Raw genomic sequence first — 19,750 nt, 5'->3', positions numbered from 1 at the left:
ATCAACAGCTCAAAAAACATATTTTAGGGTGCAGTTACACTTTAATATCACCACATGTGAGACAAGAGAGTACTTGTATGGCATTGCTCTCAGCCCACTAACACAGACACATTTAAATAAAGGAATGTGTCAGACAGCCAAATATGCAATACACGTCATACCTGACAGATCTCCTCCATCTCCATCAAACACGCTCCTCTGCTGCCAACACCCTCATCCCATCAACAGGACCAAATGCCGCACCATAGGGGACAGAGCCTTTGCCATCACTGTCCCTACCCTCTGGAACTCCATCCCCCTGGCCATCCGCAACACTGACACGCTGCCGTCTTTCAAAAATCACATCAAAACCCATCTCTTCAACATCAGGTATCCCGCAAAATGCAAGAGCTATGTAAATTAAGATACGGACACAATGGGGAGGGTTATCAGGCTTCCCATGAACTTGACTGGCCTACACAGAGTCCTGACCTCAACCCATAGAACACCTTTGGGATGAATTAGAGCGGAGACTGCGAGCCAATCTCCCTGTTCAGTGTGTATCCTCACATATGCACTTCTGATTGAATGGTCAAAAATTCCAGGGGCGCTGTGGCGCAACAGGCCACAGCGCTCGTACCATATATGTGACCATTTAAAGCGAAATCAGTCGCTTTGCGCACGACTTTATTTTGAGAAAAACAAACTTCCAGGTTAAAATGTTGAATTTCACGTTGTCGCATAATTCAACAGTATACAGTCTACAGTTTCATATCGTGAACGCATTTCACAGAAAAACATACGTTTTGACTGTTAAACCCGGCGAAGATTCAACACATTTGCTATCATTCCCGTTGTCCACGCGCCGCTTAAAAAGGTGATTTCTCCTCCTCTGGCATATCGTGACAGGAGAACCATGTCAACTTTGGATGCGGTTATCTTAGCGATAGTTTGTGTAATACCCTCGATATACATATCGTTGGAAAGCTTATTAGTTTATGGCCGTTCACGTGAGCACAATAACTTAATTTAGTAAATTTTACCGAAACGACTGGTTTCGCTTTGCAGAAACACATATGGGTCCGAGTGCCCATGGGGACCCAAGTTCAAATCCAGCCTGCGGTCATGTCCCAATCCCCATCTCTCTCTCCCATTTGTTTCCTGGCTACATCTTCACTGTCCTATAATAATAAAGGCAAAAAGCCCAAAAAATATACTTTAAAAAAATTTAAAAATTAAACTTTGTGGAAAGTCTTCCCAGAAAAGTTGAAGCTGTAGCTGCAAAAGGTGGGACGAAGTCGTATTGAACCCATGGAGGTATATACTGTATAACTGGAGAGAGAGACTAAGTCCCGCCCCCATTCATTTCAATGACCCATGTTAGGCATGCTTCAGCCAAAAAAGTTTGAAATTGACCGCAGCCATCTTTTAAAAGATGGCGTTTCATGGGTGTTCATTTCCGTCACCAGCTAGAACTAGCCAATTAGGTTCCACGTTACAGATGGAGACAACTAGCCTGGCAAGCCAAACAGAAATGTATAGTCTGGGGTCGGACCATTCACAGAGCTGAAGCCTGTGGGTGGGATTAACAGTTGTCTTTCAACTGCCTCTGCACGTAATAGGCCAGCATTTGTGACCAATCGTAGCCGGTCAGCAAAACGGCAAATACATCCTTTAAAACGAATGACTTGAGGGCTTCTTTCTGCTCAACCTTCAAAGAAAAGCCACATCATTGATGGAGAGTGATAAGGGAAAGAAGGTGTTCGAGAACGCGCAAATGTATTTAATTGGTTAGGATGACATTTTGGGGATGGTAGCCCCTTGTCTCAAAATCTTATGTGATATTCATATGTCATGATATAATAAACACGGCGTGTCAATATTGAGTAAAAATTCACTTTAGCATACACAAATAAATACAGTATCCCTAAATGCTTCGAACTGGCTGTAGCCTAGGCTGTTATGTGCGCAATAGGCGGTCTATCCGACGAAAATTACTCTTAAGTAGACATGGGATGTAAGATGTAACTTGTGGATACCTGATAGGCTATTTGTGCTGCACCCAGTGTGAATTTGCAGCTTTTTAAACATTAATTTGCAGGCAGACGAAATGAAGCCAAACGGGTAACACTTTATTTGAATGTGTCACTGTCACAGTGTACCTACCTAATTAGGTACAGTGGTACAACCTGTGGAACAACATGCACTAATATGTAGCATTGTACTTGCATTATGTATTTGTGGGTACCTACATGTACATATAGTTGTTACATTGTAATACTGAGTGCTTTTACAAAACGTTGCCAATTTGCCTACATTTTTTTTTAGCAGAGGCAAAGGGCTGACCTGAGACCTGCTGAATGGAGTAAATCTGGTCATGATAGATTTAATGTACATAACTGGTAAACTTCATTTTAATGGGTTTATGCCACTGTACCAAAGAGTAATACGTGTGTACCAACACAGTTGATACATGTGCTACGCACAGTAGGGTAATGGCAGACATGTTCCAAGACATCAAAGACACAACATACATGTTGTGCGTGCAAGTAATTAACTGGTACACTTAACAGGTTTATTCCATTGTCTCAAAGAGTAACAAAGGTGTAGCAGTGCAGCTGTTACATGTACACTGAGGACAATGAGGCCTTGACAGGAGCTAAGAATGGTTTGTATATCAAATCTATCATGACCAGATTTACCCCATCCAGAAGGTCTCAGGTCAGCCCTTTGCCTCTGATGAAAAAATGTAGGCAAATTGGCAGAGTTTTGTAAAAGCACTCAGTATTACAATGTAACAACTATATGTAGGTATCCACAAATACATAATGCAAGTACCAGTATAGTACCTGAGAGTACATGTTGTTACACAGGTTGTGCCACTGTACCTAATTAGGTAGGTACACTGTAACAGCGCCACATTAAAATAGTGTTACCGAGACTTGTTTAACGGGGAGAGAAGAACGGAGAGGAAGACAAAAAGACACATAGGCTGTTTATTCCTAGGCACGTCTCCAGTAAGAGGACGCGCGCGGACACAAACTTTCCACTCTACGGATCTGATGAGACAATCCAAAAGTAATTTCCATGTAAGTATATAGATAAGGTGTACCACATTTCAAGAGATTCATATGAACTTTGAATTTTTCGAAATGCCAGGGAAATTTGGCAGATGGAAATGGACGTGGCTGGGTGAATTAGATGTTTTTGATTATAGGCTTCTAAAGTTTGATTACACTTCAAAACCCGGACAAATGTTTATTGTCCCCTATCATGCAATTATTTGGGACTTGTGACATTTTGGTGTCTGTACTTTCTATTATTTTTACTGCGGGAAAAATAATTCTAAATTCAAACAATAGGAATAATGACAAGTGTTCATATCAATAGCCATACACATTTACAAAATATGACTTTATAAAATGAAATATTTAGACAGATGCAAGTTAAAAAAGATGCTTCCTGAAAATCCCCGAACTATCACTATGTAAATAAAAACAAAGAAATAATGAGCGATTAAGAAAAAGGGAATTTTGAGATCTTAAGTTGACTTTGATGGAAGAAGGGCCATTCTGTCAAAATGCTGTTGTTGGGTTTTTCTTTTTCCGAAGAGTTTGGGCAGACATTAGGAAAATTATATGTACATTGTTTGGTGATTATTGGTAACAAGTACTCTACAAATACAAATACAGATGCGAAAATATGTTGTCTACCGATATTTTTTAATATATATTATCGATTTAGAACAAAATAAAAGTAACGACAATCATAATCACTGTTATGAAGCCTTCACACATAACTGCCAATCAAACTGAAAGAGACTGAAACAACAACTGAAAATAGTAAAATCAACAGGCGGACATTAACAAAACAATAAGGTTTGTGCTTATGTACGCTTAAATATCAAAGCTTTTTTCACTATTATGATAATAAATAACTGTGTCAACATATAAAGCACACTGCATAAAACAAACAAAACTACATTTAATGGACATGAATTGCTTGAATAGGTACATTTTCGATGCCTATAGCATCAACGGTCAGAGTTACATGAAAAGGAAATTACGTACACCAAATGGTTGGAAATACCTTTGACTATGACTGACTTGTTCAAAAACTACAAAACAGACCAAAACATCTGTGCCTTTTTCACTTGTGTTCAGGGATGGAAAGTTTTACAAAATTTAAAACACAACAGCCATTTATTATGCTCATTCTTGTGCCTTTAGAAACTGGTGGTGTGTGTGTGTGTGTGTGTGTGTGTGTGTGTGTGTGTGTGTATGATGGGGGGGGGGGGGGGGGGGGGGTACTGCTATGTTATCATAGAAATAACATAGCAGTAATAAATTACATAACAGTAATAAATATTTATATGAGCACCATGGCAAAAGTAGTGAAGCAAATTATGCTGTGTAGCATTTTAGAGGAATGTAACAGTGAAAATGGAGAAAAGGCAAAGTAGTCAAAGCAGCATTGTGATTTTCCTCCGTTTGTTCCTTATTGCTGGCAAGTAGACTCTGAAGAACGTCTTAGTTTGACTTGACACTGTAGATGTCCTTCAAGTACTGGAGCTCTTCTAGCAGCTTCTTATTCTGCACCTCCAGCAGAGACAGCCTGCTCTCCAGGCAGCGTACATATTCCCTCTTCCTCCGCCTGCACTCCTTTGCAGCCTCCCTGCACAAAGCATAAGCAACAGAAAGGGCAGCACTATGCCACACTCCACAGGTGTCTTGATACTTAAGAAGGCTATGTTGCACAGATGTCATGACTAGCCCAAGCACTGACAACGCCATCTTCTGACAATGTTCACTAATGCCTTTTGCGTGTGTGAGTGTGTGTTTGTGTCTTTGTATACAAACAAGAGCTGAATATCACATTGTTTTTTCTAGATAGGTTTGTTTTTTGTTATACCCAAACTTTTACATAGCATCCTGTACAAATTGCAGATTAAAAGTCCCTTTTCACATCACCCCCTGATCCTAGTTGGCTTTGTGGCAGTATAGGTCTTTCAGCGCTTTGAGTTCTTCTATGAGTGTCTTGTTTTGGTTTTCAAGAACAGCCACACGGTTTTCCAGACATTTGACATATTCCTTTTTCTTCCGGCAGCATTCCCGTGCCGCCTCCCTAGAAGTCACACAAGGCAGCCCAATGAGAGCTAATACTAGAAAATCAATTTGACGGAAATAGCTTCTCAAAGAAAACTACAAAGCCAAACTACCTTTTGACAAAAAGTGGGAGGAGTGTCAGTGTAGAGGTAGTACAGAGTGCTAGAGCTGAAAGAAATGTAAGAACTGCAAAGAAACCAATACCATGGATAGCCTGGGTAAATGTCACACAGCAGCTCTGATATCCACCCAGCTAGCACGCACACGTTGCATCAACTGTGAAATGGAAATCGGTGCTGCCCTGTGAGTGAAATCGTGCGGGTGTGCATCAATAGATTACTTGACTTGTATGAAAGTATGTTGACATGTGTTGATACTATGAGAATAATATACAGTAATGATGATCGTGTGTGCTAGATTTCCGGCGAATATGCAGGCTAGGCTTAATGCAATGCTGTGACACTGGGGGTTTTTTTGCGTGTGTGATACTCGCTTTTATTAGAAATGAACAGGAAAATGTCAACGTCAAAACAACATGGTTTCACCGGACAATAACAGTCTGTTTACAAGCCTGATTTTTAGTGAAGCTCTGCCAGATCGTTCCCAAGCCCTCCCATGAGCCCTCCCGATTGAAAAACGCAATTGGCGTCTTTAGACGTCAATGGCAGTCAACGTACGTGTTTAAATTGACGTTTTTAGACGACACTTGCCACGTTTACATGATGTTTTTAATTCCGAATTAGTTTATTCAGAATTAAATAAATCGGAATTAAAATATTCTCCTTCGAGTTTACATGGAAATTATAATTCCGAATTGGCGTTTACATGGAGCATAGGTTAATTCCACTTTATTGTATTCCGCTGAAGGTCTGGGGGTCGGGAAGGGTTCCGATTGGACAGGCGGTGCATGAACGCAGCCTAATTAAGGTCTACCGGAAGAAAACAAACTTTAGCTGGCTAGCGGCTTTTTTGCCATCTCGGGTTAACGTTATAGCATGGGCAATAACATAATGAAAACGGTTTTCGCAGTAATTCTGATAATAGGCCTACTATTTAACCAGCAGCTCGAGAATATTGTCAAGCTTCACGTTTGCTAGCTGAGGAGGAGAACAGTGCCGGAGAAGGGGGGAAGAAGACGGAGCCGAATTAGCAATGAAACGAGCATGCGCTGCGTCTTCCTCCTTGTATGAGCATGCGCCAAACAAACGGAATAAACTTTGAATCGGAATAAAGGTTTACATGATCAAGGAGTGCGTTAATTCCGCTTTAACATCGGAATAAACCAACCACTTAAATCGGAATTAAGTTTAATTCTGAATAATCATTTTCAAGCGGAATAAGCGTTTACATGGTCTCTTTTAAAGCGGAATTAACTTTTATTCCGATTTAACTTGGTTTTATTCGGAATTAAAGCTCTCATGTAAACGCAGCAAATGGCAGTAAATGAGTTAAGGATTAGGCTACTGACTTTACTCTCAAATCAAGGCAGCTACGTGACGGCAATGATCGCCAACGATAACAAGGAAAATTAATGTAATAAATACACGTGAAATATTAATCTTACCTCAAGCACTGTAACCGTATCACCATAGCATTCGCTTACACCGGATATACTGATACCCAGCAAAGCTTCAAAGCGGAAAGTGTCTGAGGTTAGCATGAAAATGGCGAATATATGGTTGGACTTTTACTCACTGAAGCTGGTTTTCCACCTCTGGTTATTTGGCAGACGCGTTTGTGCAAAGTGACACAAATAAAAACAATACAATAATTAATTTAACAGTGAACAATTTAAGTTGGTCAGACTACATTAAGGAGAAAACCAATAACAAACTATGTCAATGTTATGTCAATAACCTAATGAAAATAAACAATGAAAATTGTTCGGGTGAGAGAGAGAAAGTGTGTGTGAGTGCGAGAGAGCGAGCGAGAGTGAAGTCTGCGGTCTTGATCTTTGATTTACTTACTAGTAGGCAATGCATTGTCAAATATGTCTATACTTAGATGAACTACCTTTTACAAGTAGTTGTTTCTCTTTGTATTAATTTGTCCTGTTATTGACGTAATGCGCGTCATTGACAAAATGCGCAACCAGATATTCGAATATAGTCGGATGTATCTGTTTTTTTGGAGCGAATATTCGAACGTCATTTTTGAGCAATTTTGACAGCCCTACAGCATAGCCTGCGTGCCTGCCTGCTTTCAGCACGATTCATTATTAGGCAGAGCTACAGTAAGCGGGGGGAGCTGAGCTAGTAGGCTATTTCAGACTCTGACTAATATTGTATTGTGGGAATTGCAATAAATAAAGTGAAGAGTGTCTCACGCTGACAACTGCGTGTCGTTTATTCATTGATACATAAAACTGTTGAAACGAACTTGATGTGGCCTATGATCTCAACAATCAAGGTGCGCGTCATTAAGACGGCATCTTTAACACAGAACGAAATACATTGATGTGTTGTGCGGAACGCATCTCAGATCGTAGCATAACTCACAACACAGAATACACTTACCACAAGCATGTTGTTAAGTAAGGGGATACATCTGGTGAATTATGCCCATAGTGTCAACTACAGTATACTATAGCCTAATGGAAATGCTATATAGGCCTATGCTTACAATGTTAAAAGGCTACATAGGCCTTTATGAGCTTCTAACAAAAGGCTGATATTGATATGAGCATACCTATCTATGGCTACAGTATATGTCATGTTTAGGCCCTTCAGTTGAGTTCAAAATAAAATGGACACAACAAAATAACGAACATAAAAATAGTCGCTTAGATTAGTCGACTAACCGAAAAATTCATGGAAAGATTAGTTGTTAGAAAATTAGTCGTTAGCGGCAGCACTGTGCACACCCCTAATTTCACTTAATCTTAGGGGCAGCCGTGGTGTACTGGTTAGCGCATCAGGCTTGTAACCGAAGGGTTGCCGGTTCGATCCCCGACCAGTCCACCACGGCTGAAGTGCCCTTGAGCAAGGCACCTAACCCCTCACTGCTCCCTGAGCGCCGCTGGTTGGGCAGGCAGCTCACTGCTCTGGGTTGTGTGATTCACCTCACTGTGTGTTCACTGTGTGCTGTGTGTTCACTAATTCGGTTAAATTGGGTTAAATGCAGAGAACTGAATTTCCCTCACGGGATCAAAAAAGTATATATTCTATTCTTTCTTCTATTCTAATCATAAAATGGCCCTAATATGTCACTAGACATTAAGAAATCATGCTAATTTCAAAATACTTATCACTGACAACAGTAGTCCGGCCAGGATGTTGTAATTTAAAAAAGTGCAGCCCTCAACAATGTTGATGTTGACATGTTGTGTTTTGACCTGATGCGTCACCCTCCACCTATCTACTAATCACAAAGTCAGTAGCGTTTCGGCACCCGGGTTGTCAGCTCTGCTAGTTACCACAGCAGCAGCTACAAACGTGTCGGATAAAACATGTCTAATGTTACGAAACCTAAAAGAACTTGTTATGAATCCGAAATACCTTGTGATAAAGTAAAAAGGATTTGTATAGGAGATGCCGTTGAAAGATGGAGACGGCTGAAAACGGAGAATAATAATAAAATAAATTCAAATAAAAACAGCGAGTTGTCATTGACAACATTAGCAATGCATTAACAGAGCCAGTTTCTCTGTCATTATGCTGAGACGCTGAGGAACACAACATTTGCACTTGCCATTGGAAGCTCCTTAGCAGCCTACGCTCCTGCTGGATCCTGCAGCCTAGCTGCACACACAAGTTACATTCCCACACTTTCACAGTCACACACAGTAGAGGTCTGCACTCCTGCGGGAGTCCCGCGGGTCCCAACGCAAAACAGTGGCGCGCGGGACAAATTTCAAAAGCTCTTTGCGGGAGCGGGAGGGCGATGATGAGGGAGGGCGATGATGAAGTGCACTCGCGGGTGCGGGAGGGCGGTGGGATACCCTGCACTCCCGCAAATTAAATATTAGCGTGAAGTAGGCCTACAATATAGTGTAACGACCAGTGTGTTATTGATGTGTGCATTGTTTGTGTGTTCTGAGTGTGTGTGTGTGTGTGTGTGTGTGTGCCTATTAGGCTACCTTGCTCTATCAGGCTGGGAGAGCGAGGGCGGGGGCAACGGGTTATCATATTGTTACTTTTAAGTTGTCGTGCTCTAGTCTAGTTTAGTTTTTTGTGCTTGTGGAAGAGCAGCAATTTTAGCCCGTGGTCTGTAGCCATTTACGTTTGCCAATAAACAATGTTATTATGAAAGGTAGCCTAGTACATTTAGGCTACTACAAAATGCCTGCCTGCTACATTCGCGGACAGGAGTAATAATAATAATACATTTTATTTATAGGCGCCTTTCTTGGCACTCAAGGTCACTGTGCATACGTACATACATAAAACATTTAAAACACAACGATAAAATACGTACATATAAAAAGCAGCAGAAATGGGTAGAGGAATAGCATCAAATGGAATAATCAGTTTTAAACAGATGTGTTTTGAGTTGTGATTTGAAATGGGGGAATGAATCAATGTTTCTGAGTTGGGGTGGTAGTGAATTCCAGAGACGGGGAGCAGAGCGGCTGAATGCTCTGCTCCCCATGGTGGTGAGACGGGCGGTGGGGACGGACAGGTGTATGGAGGAAGAGGATCTTAGAGAGCGGGAGGGAGTGGGAACATGGAGGAGATCAGACAGATATGGGGGGGCAAGGTTGTGAATGGCCTTGAAAGTAAACAGGAGGACTTTAAATTGGATGCGGAACTGAACCGGTAGCCAGTGGAGCTGATGAAGGACAGGAGTAATGTGGTAAATGGAGGGGGTTCGGGTTATGATGCAGGCAGCTGAGTTCTGGACCAGTTGAAGTTTATGGAGGGATTTGTGAGGGAGGCCGAAAAGGAGAGAGTTGTAATAATCCAGACGGGAAGTGACGAGACTGTGGACAAGGATGGCGGCAGTGTGGGGGGTTAGGGAGGGGCGAAGGCGATTGATGTTACGTAGAGTGGAAATAAGCAGACCGAGTGATGTTATTGATGTGGGATTGAAAGGATAGTGTGCTGTCAAGGATGACACCCAGACTCTTAACATGAGGAGAGGGTGAAACATAGGAGTTATCAACAGAAAGAGAAAAGCTGTCGGTTTTGGATAGAGTGGATTTAGTACCAATGAGGAGGACCTCGGTTTTGTTACTGTTTAGTTTAAGGAAGTTTTGGGTGAACCAGGTTTTTATCTCAGAGATGCAATCAGTAAGGGAGGTGGGTGGGAGAGTGGACGAAGGTTTGCTGGAGAGGTAGGGCCTCGAAAAAGTCCTCACCTCTGTGCCTTTTGTAATAAACCTCGGAGTTATGTATGATGCACTAACTGAGTTGAGTGATCTCTCCAGGATGTTAAAAAGACGAGAAACCACCTTGCCAGAAGCAGAGAAGCTGCTTTCTCGACAGATTTGAGTGTTTGAGTCCATGATGTCAACTCCTGGTCCCCACACACAAGTGGTTTTGCAGGCAGAGAGAAAAATCTTTTCACAGTGTCCGTCTGCATGAACATGGCAAGGTAGTTAAGATTAATGCTGCCCAGTTCTTCCGCAGCATGGCAGACAATTTGAGCTCCAGAATGACTCCTGCAACCTCTTCTCATGTGAGTCAGCAAAGCACTCAGAGAGAATGCAAACTAATAGCAGACATGAGGGTTCTTCAACCAGACACCTGGCCAGGGGAAGATATGGACATACAGCATGGTGATGCAGAGGTTCTTCGTTTATGTGACACTCTAAGAGTAGATAGGAGAGAGAGCATCCAGGCATTCAGAGAGTACAAAGAGCTGAGAGCATCCCAGACCCCAAATGCCCTATTGCCTCTTCTTAAAGCAACCCATACCATTGCAGTGTCCACAAGTGAATGTGAGACAGCTTTCAGTTGGATGAATGACCTTCTCACAGCCAAAAGAAACTCCCTAGCTATCAGCAGACTATCTAACCTAGTCTTTCTGAAAAGCATTGGGCCACCACTGGAACTCTTCAATCCACAAAGCTATGTACAATCATGGTTAGCTAAAGGACGGAGATCTGCAGATGAAAAAGCATGCGAAGCCCCTCACCCTGCCAAATATGAGCCCAAGATTTTCTGGAGCCTTTTTTTAGGTCATGTGCATCATTCAATTCACATCTCTTTTTTACCATATAATCATGTTTTTTTTAATCACTTCTGTTATTGCCAGTTAGCAAATTCATTTGACTTTGTTTTACTTATTATAAATTACAGCCTACTGGCTATCCACTTGAGTAACTTCTATTGTCTTATTTTTAGGTTGTATGTGCTTAGGCTATATGGAGAACCTGGCAGACTTGCCTCACCCCCTATTGGAGATGTGGTGAACCTCTATAGACTTGATGACCATTGACTCAACCACACAACCTTGATTGGACAGGCTTCTCCAACCAAACACACACACACACACACACACACACACACACACACACACACACACACACACACACACACACACAAACAAAACACTTACAGTCACACTTACTCTCTTGTTCTGACTTTTGACCTTTAATCTCTGTTCTTGGCCAGTTGTTAATATTATTAATAGGGCCGGGACTTTATAGCCTGGCACGCCCTCCCAGTGACGCAACGCCTTCAGGCTTTTGCTGCTGGTCTGGTCAACTGCTCATTGAGAAGGATTTCTGAGTTCCCGAAATCTGCGGAACTGCCCCCTTTGGTCGAGAACCAATCAACTTTGAGCAGCTCCAACGGCTCTGGGTAGAGGCGCGTTCAAGGCAGCGGAAAGAGTGTTGTTATTGGTTTAAACTCGGCAATCCGCTTTCTGACATCTACCAGTAGCAAATCGAGGCACTTAAAGGAGGCGGGTCAACCAGCGCTGGCAAGAAACCGTGTTAGCACAGGCTGTTGGTCAGACTAAAGTCTCGCAGAGCCTTTGAAAGTCGATGGTAATCAGGCTAGGGACTTTAGCGCGTTAATTACGATTAATTAATTACACAAACATTAATGCGTTAAAAAAATTTACGCATTTTAATCGTATGCCTATTTATTTTTGCACCGCGGAACGTTTCTCACTGGATGAGTTTCAGACGGACCGATTATACTGGAGCACCAAGTAGTTCGGTTCAGACCATAGACGGTAAGGTTCAGACAAAACAAACCACAGTGGCACAGTGAACATGAACAAAGAAGCTGATGTGACCGCGTTGGTTGGCCCCGTGGATGGGAAATGTTGTTACAAAAAACGAACGGATGGAAGCGCAGATAAGAGCATGGTTGTGTGCAACCTATGCAACAAGGACGTATCACCACAGGTATCACCTCAGTGCAAAACATAAAGCAGCTAGCTGCTAGCGTGGACAAAGTATTGTGATACTCCAGTCCAGACACTTGAGGGAAACCTCTGAGCTTTATTTATTATTAAATAGCAACCGAGTTGCTGTTACAGCCACAACTCACGCTAATAACAGTAATCCACCGCACCTAATTCCATGTCCAACTTTCATAGACCTAAAAGAAACTTCACACTCAGAACCGCATACAAGCACACACGCACACACGTAAACTCCGCCCCCCAGTTCCCCTTAAAGGGACACAACAATTTCATGAACTCAACTCAAGGTAACAGGTGACACAATTAACAGGATATCACAGTATTATAGTTTACAGAAGGTCTACCTATCTATAGGCTACATGAATTTCTGAAAATGTACTATTTGTAAATATGGTATTGCTACACTTTATGGCAAAAATTGCACTGGTCTGTTGGACTTATTAATAAACAATATTTTTGTTGCTTAAGCTTAGGCCTATGTATTCAGTCATTATCCAATAGTAGGCTATACTAAAAATCCATGTGAAAAAAAAAATACTTCTCACTGTTCTCAGGTCATATATTTATATACAATTAAAATGCGATTAATTTCGATTAATTAATTACAAAGCCTCTAATTAATTAGATTAATTTTTTTAATCGAGTCCCAGCCCTAATTATTAATTAAATCAATGTAACAAGTAGGCTACAGCCTATTCCACAGTTCTCTTCATCTGAGCCTTTAGCCCAAAGTTTTCTTTAAGGTTCAAGGGCCTTTAGCCCAGTCTATTGTTAGGCCTACAAGTATCACACTGTTCTGGTTCATGTTGTTTAATGATTTTCAGTATTCCATTTGTGAATTAGAAAAAAGTAGTGTATGTATATAGGTTATCGCTTGGAAGAATGATTGAATTAAAATAGTTTTTGAACCAACACATCCTAAAGACTATATGATGCAAGGCAAGCTAGCCTATAGCCTAATTCTGTAACCTTTTAAAGGCTATAATAATTAAAACCGCTTCATATAGTCTATTGATTAGGCCTATAATTCATGGATATCAAATCAACTGTACTACACAAATTAAATATTAAATGACAAATTGAGCCAATATTGCATTTCAGATAATTATATTTCACAAACACTTTGGCAGAACTATAGCCTATGCTTATGGGAGACAATAGGCTAGGTTTTCTCCCAATACTCCCAGGACAATATACTAATTTATTTTATGACCACCGAAAAAATATTTCAGAGTGAACCCTTTTAATCTACAAACGTAGGTTATCTTTATTGTTGAATAGCCTATGCCAAAGTTGTTTTGAGTTTAAATAGCCTACTTATGCACTCGTTTTGTTCAGAGTGAAGACAATCAAAGTCCCTTCAAACCATCATACTGTTATCTACTGTTTAGCGATTTACAGTAGCCTCCAATTTCGTTATTATCCTTTTATGTAGGCAACTATCTATTTTTTTAACTTCCGATGAAAATCCTGTAGATGGCGCTTGTAACTCGAACTTAAATCGTCTAGTTTGCCTTAATTTTACGACATATATCCTCTTTTCTTCAATCTACGGTTTCGGTCTACTTTTCTACCTCGTGCACGAGCAGACATGAAGCTGATTTAAGCCTCGTTTGAATAAACGAGGCCAAGATGCAGCTAACATAAGTTAATGGAACGGCTTCAGCCCCAAGTAAAAGTTGACGCTAGTTCAAGCCAGGTTATTTTTGTTAAGCGCCGCCTTTATTAGAGAGGTTAATGGAATACCCCCCTGGTTTGGGGGCATCAAAGTAGAGCCTTTGCTTTAGAAGTTTGACACTTGTACCCAGCTGCTAACAAACGGCTAACAACTTTCTACTCAGAAACTCTAAGGACCCATATCAAAATAAAAGTCCTAGCACATTTTCAGTGCATGCATTATGTCTTGCAGTGGAGGGGTATAAAACAGCACAGGATTCTAAAAGTATACTAACAAGCTGGGGTACAAATCATTTTATTTATTAATTCCAGTTTACTTACTTTGACATTAAATCATATCCATAACCATAATGTGGGTTTAACAACTTCCCTCTGAAAGACCACCCACCGCGCGCGCACCTTCCTCAGTTAATTCTAAAACCACCGGCCGCCACTGGTTTAAGCCTACAAGTAGCGTTGCCTGCAAACTGTATAATTCTCCCCCCCCAAACTGTATAAATCCCCCCTTATTGGAGTCACTGAGGGGGGGAATTCCCCCTGTTGTGAAAAATGAAATTCAGGCCATGCTAAAAATTACAATGATTTGCAGGAGCGGGACTGAACATTGCGGGAGCGAAATGACCTCTACTGCGTCTTGCGGGCGGGAGCGGGATCTTACGGTGCAGATGCGGGCGGGAGCCGGACAAAAATTGGCACATTATTGCGGGAGCGGGACTGAATAATCTGTCCTGCCCAGCCCAGGCCAGCCCAGCCCAGGCATCTGCCAGCTGCAAGCAATCAAGACAGCAGCTAACCCTGCAGTCACACAGGCTACAAGAGACAGCGACAAAACGACAGGCTGCCGTTCATTTTCAATGGGAGTGAACGTTTGCCAGCGACAAGCGACGAGCTTGCCGCTGCCGCGAGCAAGGCGGGGCCAAAATAGACAAGATGGCTATTTTATGCAAATGTTGAGCGAAGCGACAGACTGCCAATCGGCGTGAAGGAAGCGTGACGATCCTTGTTTGAAAGTAAAGTTGAACATTTTATCCAGGATGGCGGTGCTAACTAATCAAAGGCAGTATTTCTGTATTAACAAGTAAGTTCAGGGTTTGTTGCCTTATATTTTGCTACTTTTAGTGAGGAATATGAACTTTAAAATCCAAAAAGCCAGGTTTTGTAATCAAAAAATATATCTGAAGGTATGTACGAGCTATCGGTCAGCCACCTAGCACGTAGCAATCGTTAGCCGTCAATCACTCGCGAATCACCTCCCCACTCAACGGCACGTTGGTGGAGTTGTCGCTGTCTCTTGTAGCCTGTGTGACTGTAGGGTAAGGAGCTGTGATGTCACAATGCCTGAACATCACACCATTCCTTTCAATGGGACTGAAAAAAGCCGCCCGAAATCTATGAGCAACATACACCAGCTCAGGCCTGAATTTTCAGTGTTGGAACCGTGTCGATAGCTCAAACACTCTAGGAGAAGAGGCGATCTCAAAAAGTGTGTGAACGGGAATAATAAAGAAGGGGTCTTTGCCATGCTGTGGGCTTGCTGGATGAAGCCCACTAATAAATTCTACAGTAGCTCAGCAACAACACAACTTTTACTGTCCAAAAGCAAAAAGTAACAGAATGGATTGGCTTCATTTACAGGGTTTCCATTTTCACTGATAACCTTTTTCAAAACCTTTTGGATGTTTTACAACCTACAAGTATACAAAAAGGTTGTCGCTAATTGATAATATGTTTCAAAGAAGGTGTCATAAAAGGGAATCATAAAAGCACCAAGTATCGTCCCTTTCGTTCGGAAATTCTAAAACAACGATGTTTTTTAATACCTTAAAATAACATTTGATAAATGAACCTTACATTTTTTCAGTAGCCATAGGTGTGTAGATTTGAACAAAATCTGGTTTGGTTCTTACCGGGGCTTTTACCTCCTGAAATATCCAATTTTGTTTACCATGCTCGGAGTTTAGTGCTGGCCTGGTGGGTTGCATATTGTCGTCCTTTCACACATTGTACATCAAAGATTCTAGAACAGAGCAAGATGGATCACAGGCCGGATAATACAATATGTTGAAGTTGCCGTTCTATGACTCCATGGGCGCCATTTTGGTAAGCTCCGGTGTCGTCACCAGTGTTGGGAGTATCGGCGTTTGAGTATAACGGCGTTAATTTGTCAGTAACGAAGTAATCTAATTAATTACTTTTCTCATTGTTGCAACACCGTTATCGTTACTGAGAATTTAAAGCGTCGCGTTACTACAATTTGGCTGAATGAAGCGCGTTCACTGGATAGGATCATATAGGATGGAATACCCTCCCCTGAGCTAATAAATAAATGTATATTAGCCTAATCACCCTTGACAGACTAGGCTATAGCTACCTAGCAGAGGAGGCTCCTCCATTGAGGAAAGGGAGGAACAACCTCCCTAAAACTTCAGGGATTTTTTTTTTTTTTTTTTTTTTTTTTTTTAATTTATCTGATAAATTATTCTTAATATTACTATTTGGACACGTTGAATGAGCTAAAATCGTTCTCCTAGGTCAAAATGCCAACAGCACCCCCTATCGCAATTCAAAATTACTGTACGGAGGAGCTTCCTCCTCAAACCCCTCATTGAAGTCCATTATAAACTTCTCAGACCCCAGCGGCTCGTGAACCCCGTCGTTTTCAATGGGCAAGGGAGGAAGCTCCTCCGTTGGAGTGGGCGGGTCTAGCCAGAGGCTCTGGAATTTAGCGCCAACGGTGAACCAATAAGCAGCTAGCTCCTCTGGATTACACCGTGCAAGACCGTGATCTGCGTCCACAACGAGAAGAATAATGTGTTGAACGGGAGGCTTGTTTTACATTGCTAATCGCTCGTGAAATAAAGACTACAATGGCATCAGAGGACGCTGTCCATGTTTTTATTGAACAAACCATTTTACACATTCAATTACAGTGCAAAGGTTAGGATCAAAGCAGCAGGAAGACCAGTTCCAAAAATCCATATTCCAAAAAAAGATGGTAATGCTAAATCTAGTGTAGTGAATGCTACATGGTATGACAAATACTCGTGGCTAACTGGTAGCACAGAAAACAGTCGGCTATACTGCTGGCCTTGCCTGCTAATGGGGAAGTCACGAACGTGGACAGTTCAGGGATTTACTGACAATTTTGATATTTGGATAGGGCAACAAAACGCCAATTTGGAAATTTGGATAGGGCAACAAAACGCCACGATTCGTGTGATGAGCACATTGAAGCTGTAATCCGATTGTCATTGCTGGGCACAATGCCAATTGTCTTGATCAGGTTATGGACGAAGGTGTGCGGTTGCAGACTGCACAGCATAATGCAAAGGTGCGCCAGAACAGGGAGACCGTGAAGCGTTTGATTGATGCTGCCTATCTGGGCATGCAAGAACTGTCTTTCAGGGGGCATGACGAGGGGGCTGATTCAGACAACAATTCGTCACTATTTACAGGCATGTCTAAAACCATACAAAACGATCTCATTTCGGCAATATCCAAAACGTATATTTTTCCTGACTTCCCAGAACTAGATTGATTAACCCTCTGGAGTCTAAATCCCTCCCTGGGGATTTGAAAAACTGTTCCAAACACACGTCAATCTTTGCTCGTTTTTTGTCCTATAAACATATAAGTGACACCATAAACCTTTAATCAACTAGTTAAAAGAGAATGTATCAATGGCACTTTGTAAAAACAATAAAAAACAATAAAAGAAAACCCTAGGATTTCAGTCCTCTCACCTGCAGCAGGCCCATCCAAAAAGCCCATTCAACTTACAGTAATTTGCATTTGAAAGACACACGCACTAAGTGACCCATTAGTCTGACTTTTTTCCAATTTGTAGTAAAACTACATAACATTTTTAAATGTTCTTTTTACTTATATGGAGCCAACACCATTGTTTTCAAGGTTTAAACTTCAAAAGCTCGATATATATTTATAGTGTATTTTTATACCTCTGACCTTTAACCTTTGAAAATTGTTTTTTAAATAGTTGTGTTTACACTGAATTATTATAAAAAGTAATTTCATTACATCCACTTTACTCTCATATAATTATTTTGGAGGACCTCTTGAATATAACCATATGTGCCACTTTTGCATAGATGTTTTTAGTTAGATGAAAAACTTAAAAATCTCAAGGTATAGCTAGCTGCCTCAAAGTGCCTGAAAAGGCCCCGGACCTCCAAGTGTTAACATTTGTATTTATTAATTTAGCAGACACTTTTATCCAAAGTGACTTACATATGTCAATTATATAACAAAGATCATTGTCCCTGGAGCAATTTGGGGTTAAGTGCCTTGCTCAAGTGCATAACGGTGGTTTAAATGTCTGGGTAGGCGGCCTACATACTCTATTGTTCACATATGCCACCAACACCATCACAACCTCACATTTGCCAATATGCCACCAACACCATCACAACCTCACATTTGCCACTAACACCGATCAAGTGCACCTTCCTTCCTCCCTTATTTTATAACCACCAGCCGCCACTGCTACCTAGATACTGTACATCAGAGTGGAATCTGGAAATAATTTCATTATAGGCCCACTTCATATCCAACTTCAGGAGGGAAAAAAAAAGACTTGAATAGGCTACTCACCAAATCCAAGCCATTTCATTTCTGCACATACTGTAGCGTAGCCGACCGAACTTGCCACGATAGCTTATAGGCATAATAGTGACAAGTAAATGAAAACTTTCTCTGTCTGTCGGATTTAACGCTCCTCTATAGTTTCTCTCACTACTTCACTAAAACTGAACGTTATCTTCAAAGGAGGACCCAATACATATTTTAAAGATAGCCTATTTTATTTTTGAGGGCTTTTGATATCGGGGGTTACCTTACAGTAAAATTAATTATTAGCCTATTACACATCTCTGCTGCATAGCCTACATAGTTCATCAGGATCGTTCAACTGGAGAAGGGGTTGTTCATTTCGAGAGCTGATAACCAAAGGGGCGTAAGTGACATTTTGGTCAAAATTTTGTTATCACCTGAAAGCTCTTGATGAGCTCTTTCTAGCTGACAAAATAATAGAAGTAAAATATTTATAAATATAAAGTTGAACAAAAAACAAAGGTCTTTAACTGTGAACATATAGAAGCAGTTAGATTTGTTTTGGCTCTCCTGTAAAGTTGGTGACTTAAGCCCCTTTGGTTCTCAGCCCTCAATTTACTCCTGTAGATTACTGCAAATATAGTTGCGACTTCCGAACAGTTTTGTGAGCGCTACTTTGTTACTATTTGGTAAACTGCGAGTAAGGGGCCGCGACCGACCACACAGCCCAGGCTGCTGAAGTGCCGCGTGAGCGCAGCAAATCGTCAGAAAGAATAAGCTCACAATATTCAGACTGGCCCAAAACGTTAACGGCCCAACGGCAATCCTCCCGCATCTCGATTAGCCACCCTGGGCCTGGGCTGGGTGGGCGGATGCCATGCGCACGTTCTGATTTCCACCCACTAATTGTACCGAATAATTGTTTTTATTCTTCAATCAGTTAATATAAATATCTTTTTTTTTTTTTAAAAGTATATTTTTTGGCTTTTTGCCTTTATTAGTACAGGACAGTGAAGTGGTAGACAGGAAGCAAGTGGGAGAGAGAGATGGGGTGGGATCGGGACATGACCGCAGGCCGGATTCGAACCTGGGTCCCCGTG

General features: G+C 41.4%; 1 protein-coding gene across 2 annotated transcripts in view; it reads right to left on the bottom strand.

Annotated features, from left to right (window-relative positions):
• Positions 1-4,401: 4,401 nt before the first annotated feature.
• The window catches only part of LOC134066280 (cAMP-responsive element modulator-like), a 38,073-nt gene continuing 22,724 nt past the window's right edge, over positions 4,402-19,750 (bottom strand). For both annotated transcript variants that reach the window (XM_062521565.1, XM_062521566.1), the window contains exon 8: positions 4,402-4,653. In XM_062521565.1, coding sequence (XP_062377549.1) covers positions 4,509-4,653 — 145 coding nt within the window. In that variant the 3' untranslated portion in view covers positions 4,402-4,508. The remainder of the gene's footprint in view (positions 4,654-19,750) is intronic.

The sequence above is a fragment of the Sardina pilchardus genome, chromosome 19 (assembly GCF_963854185.1).
Source record: "Sardina pilchardus chromosome 19, fSarPil1.1, whole genome shotgun sequence".
Classification (NCBI taxonomy): Eukaryota; Metazoa; Chordata; class Actinopteri; order Clupeiformes; family Clupeidae; genus Sardina; species Sardina pilchardus.
This window is presented reverse-complemented; position numbering and strand designations above follow the sequence as displayed.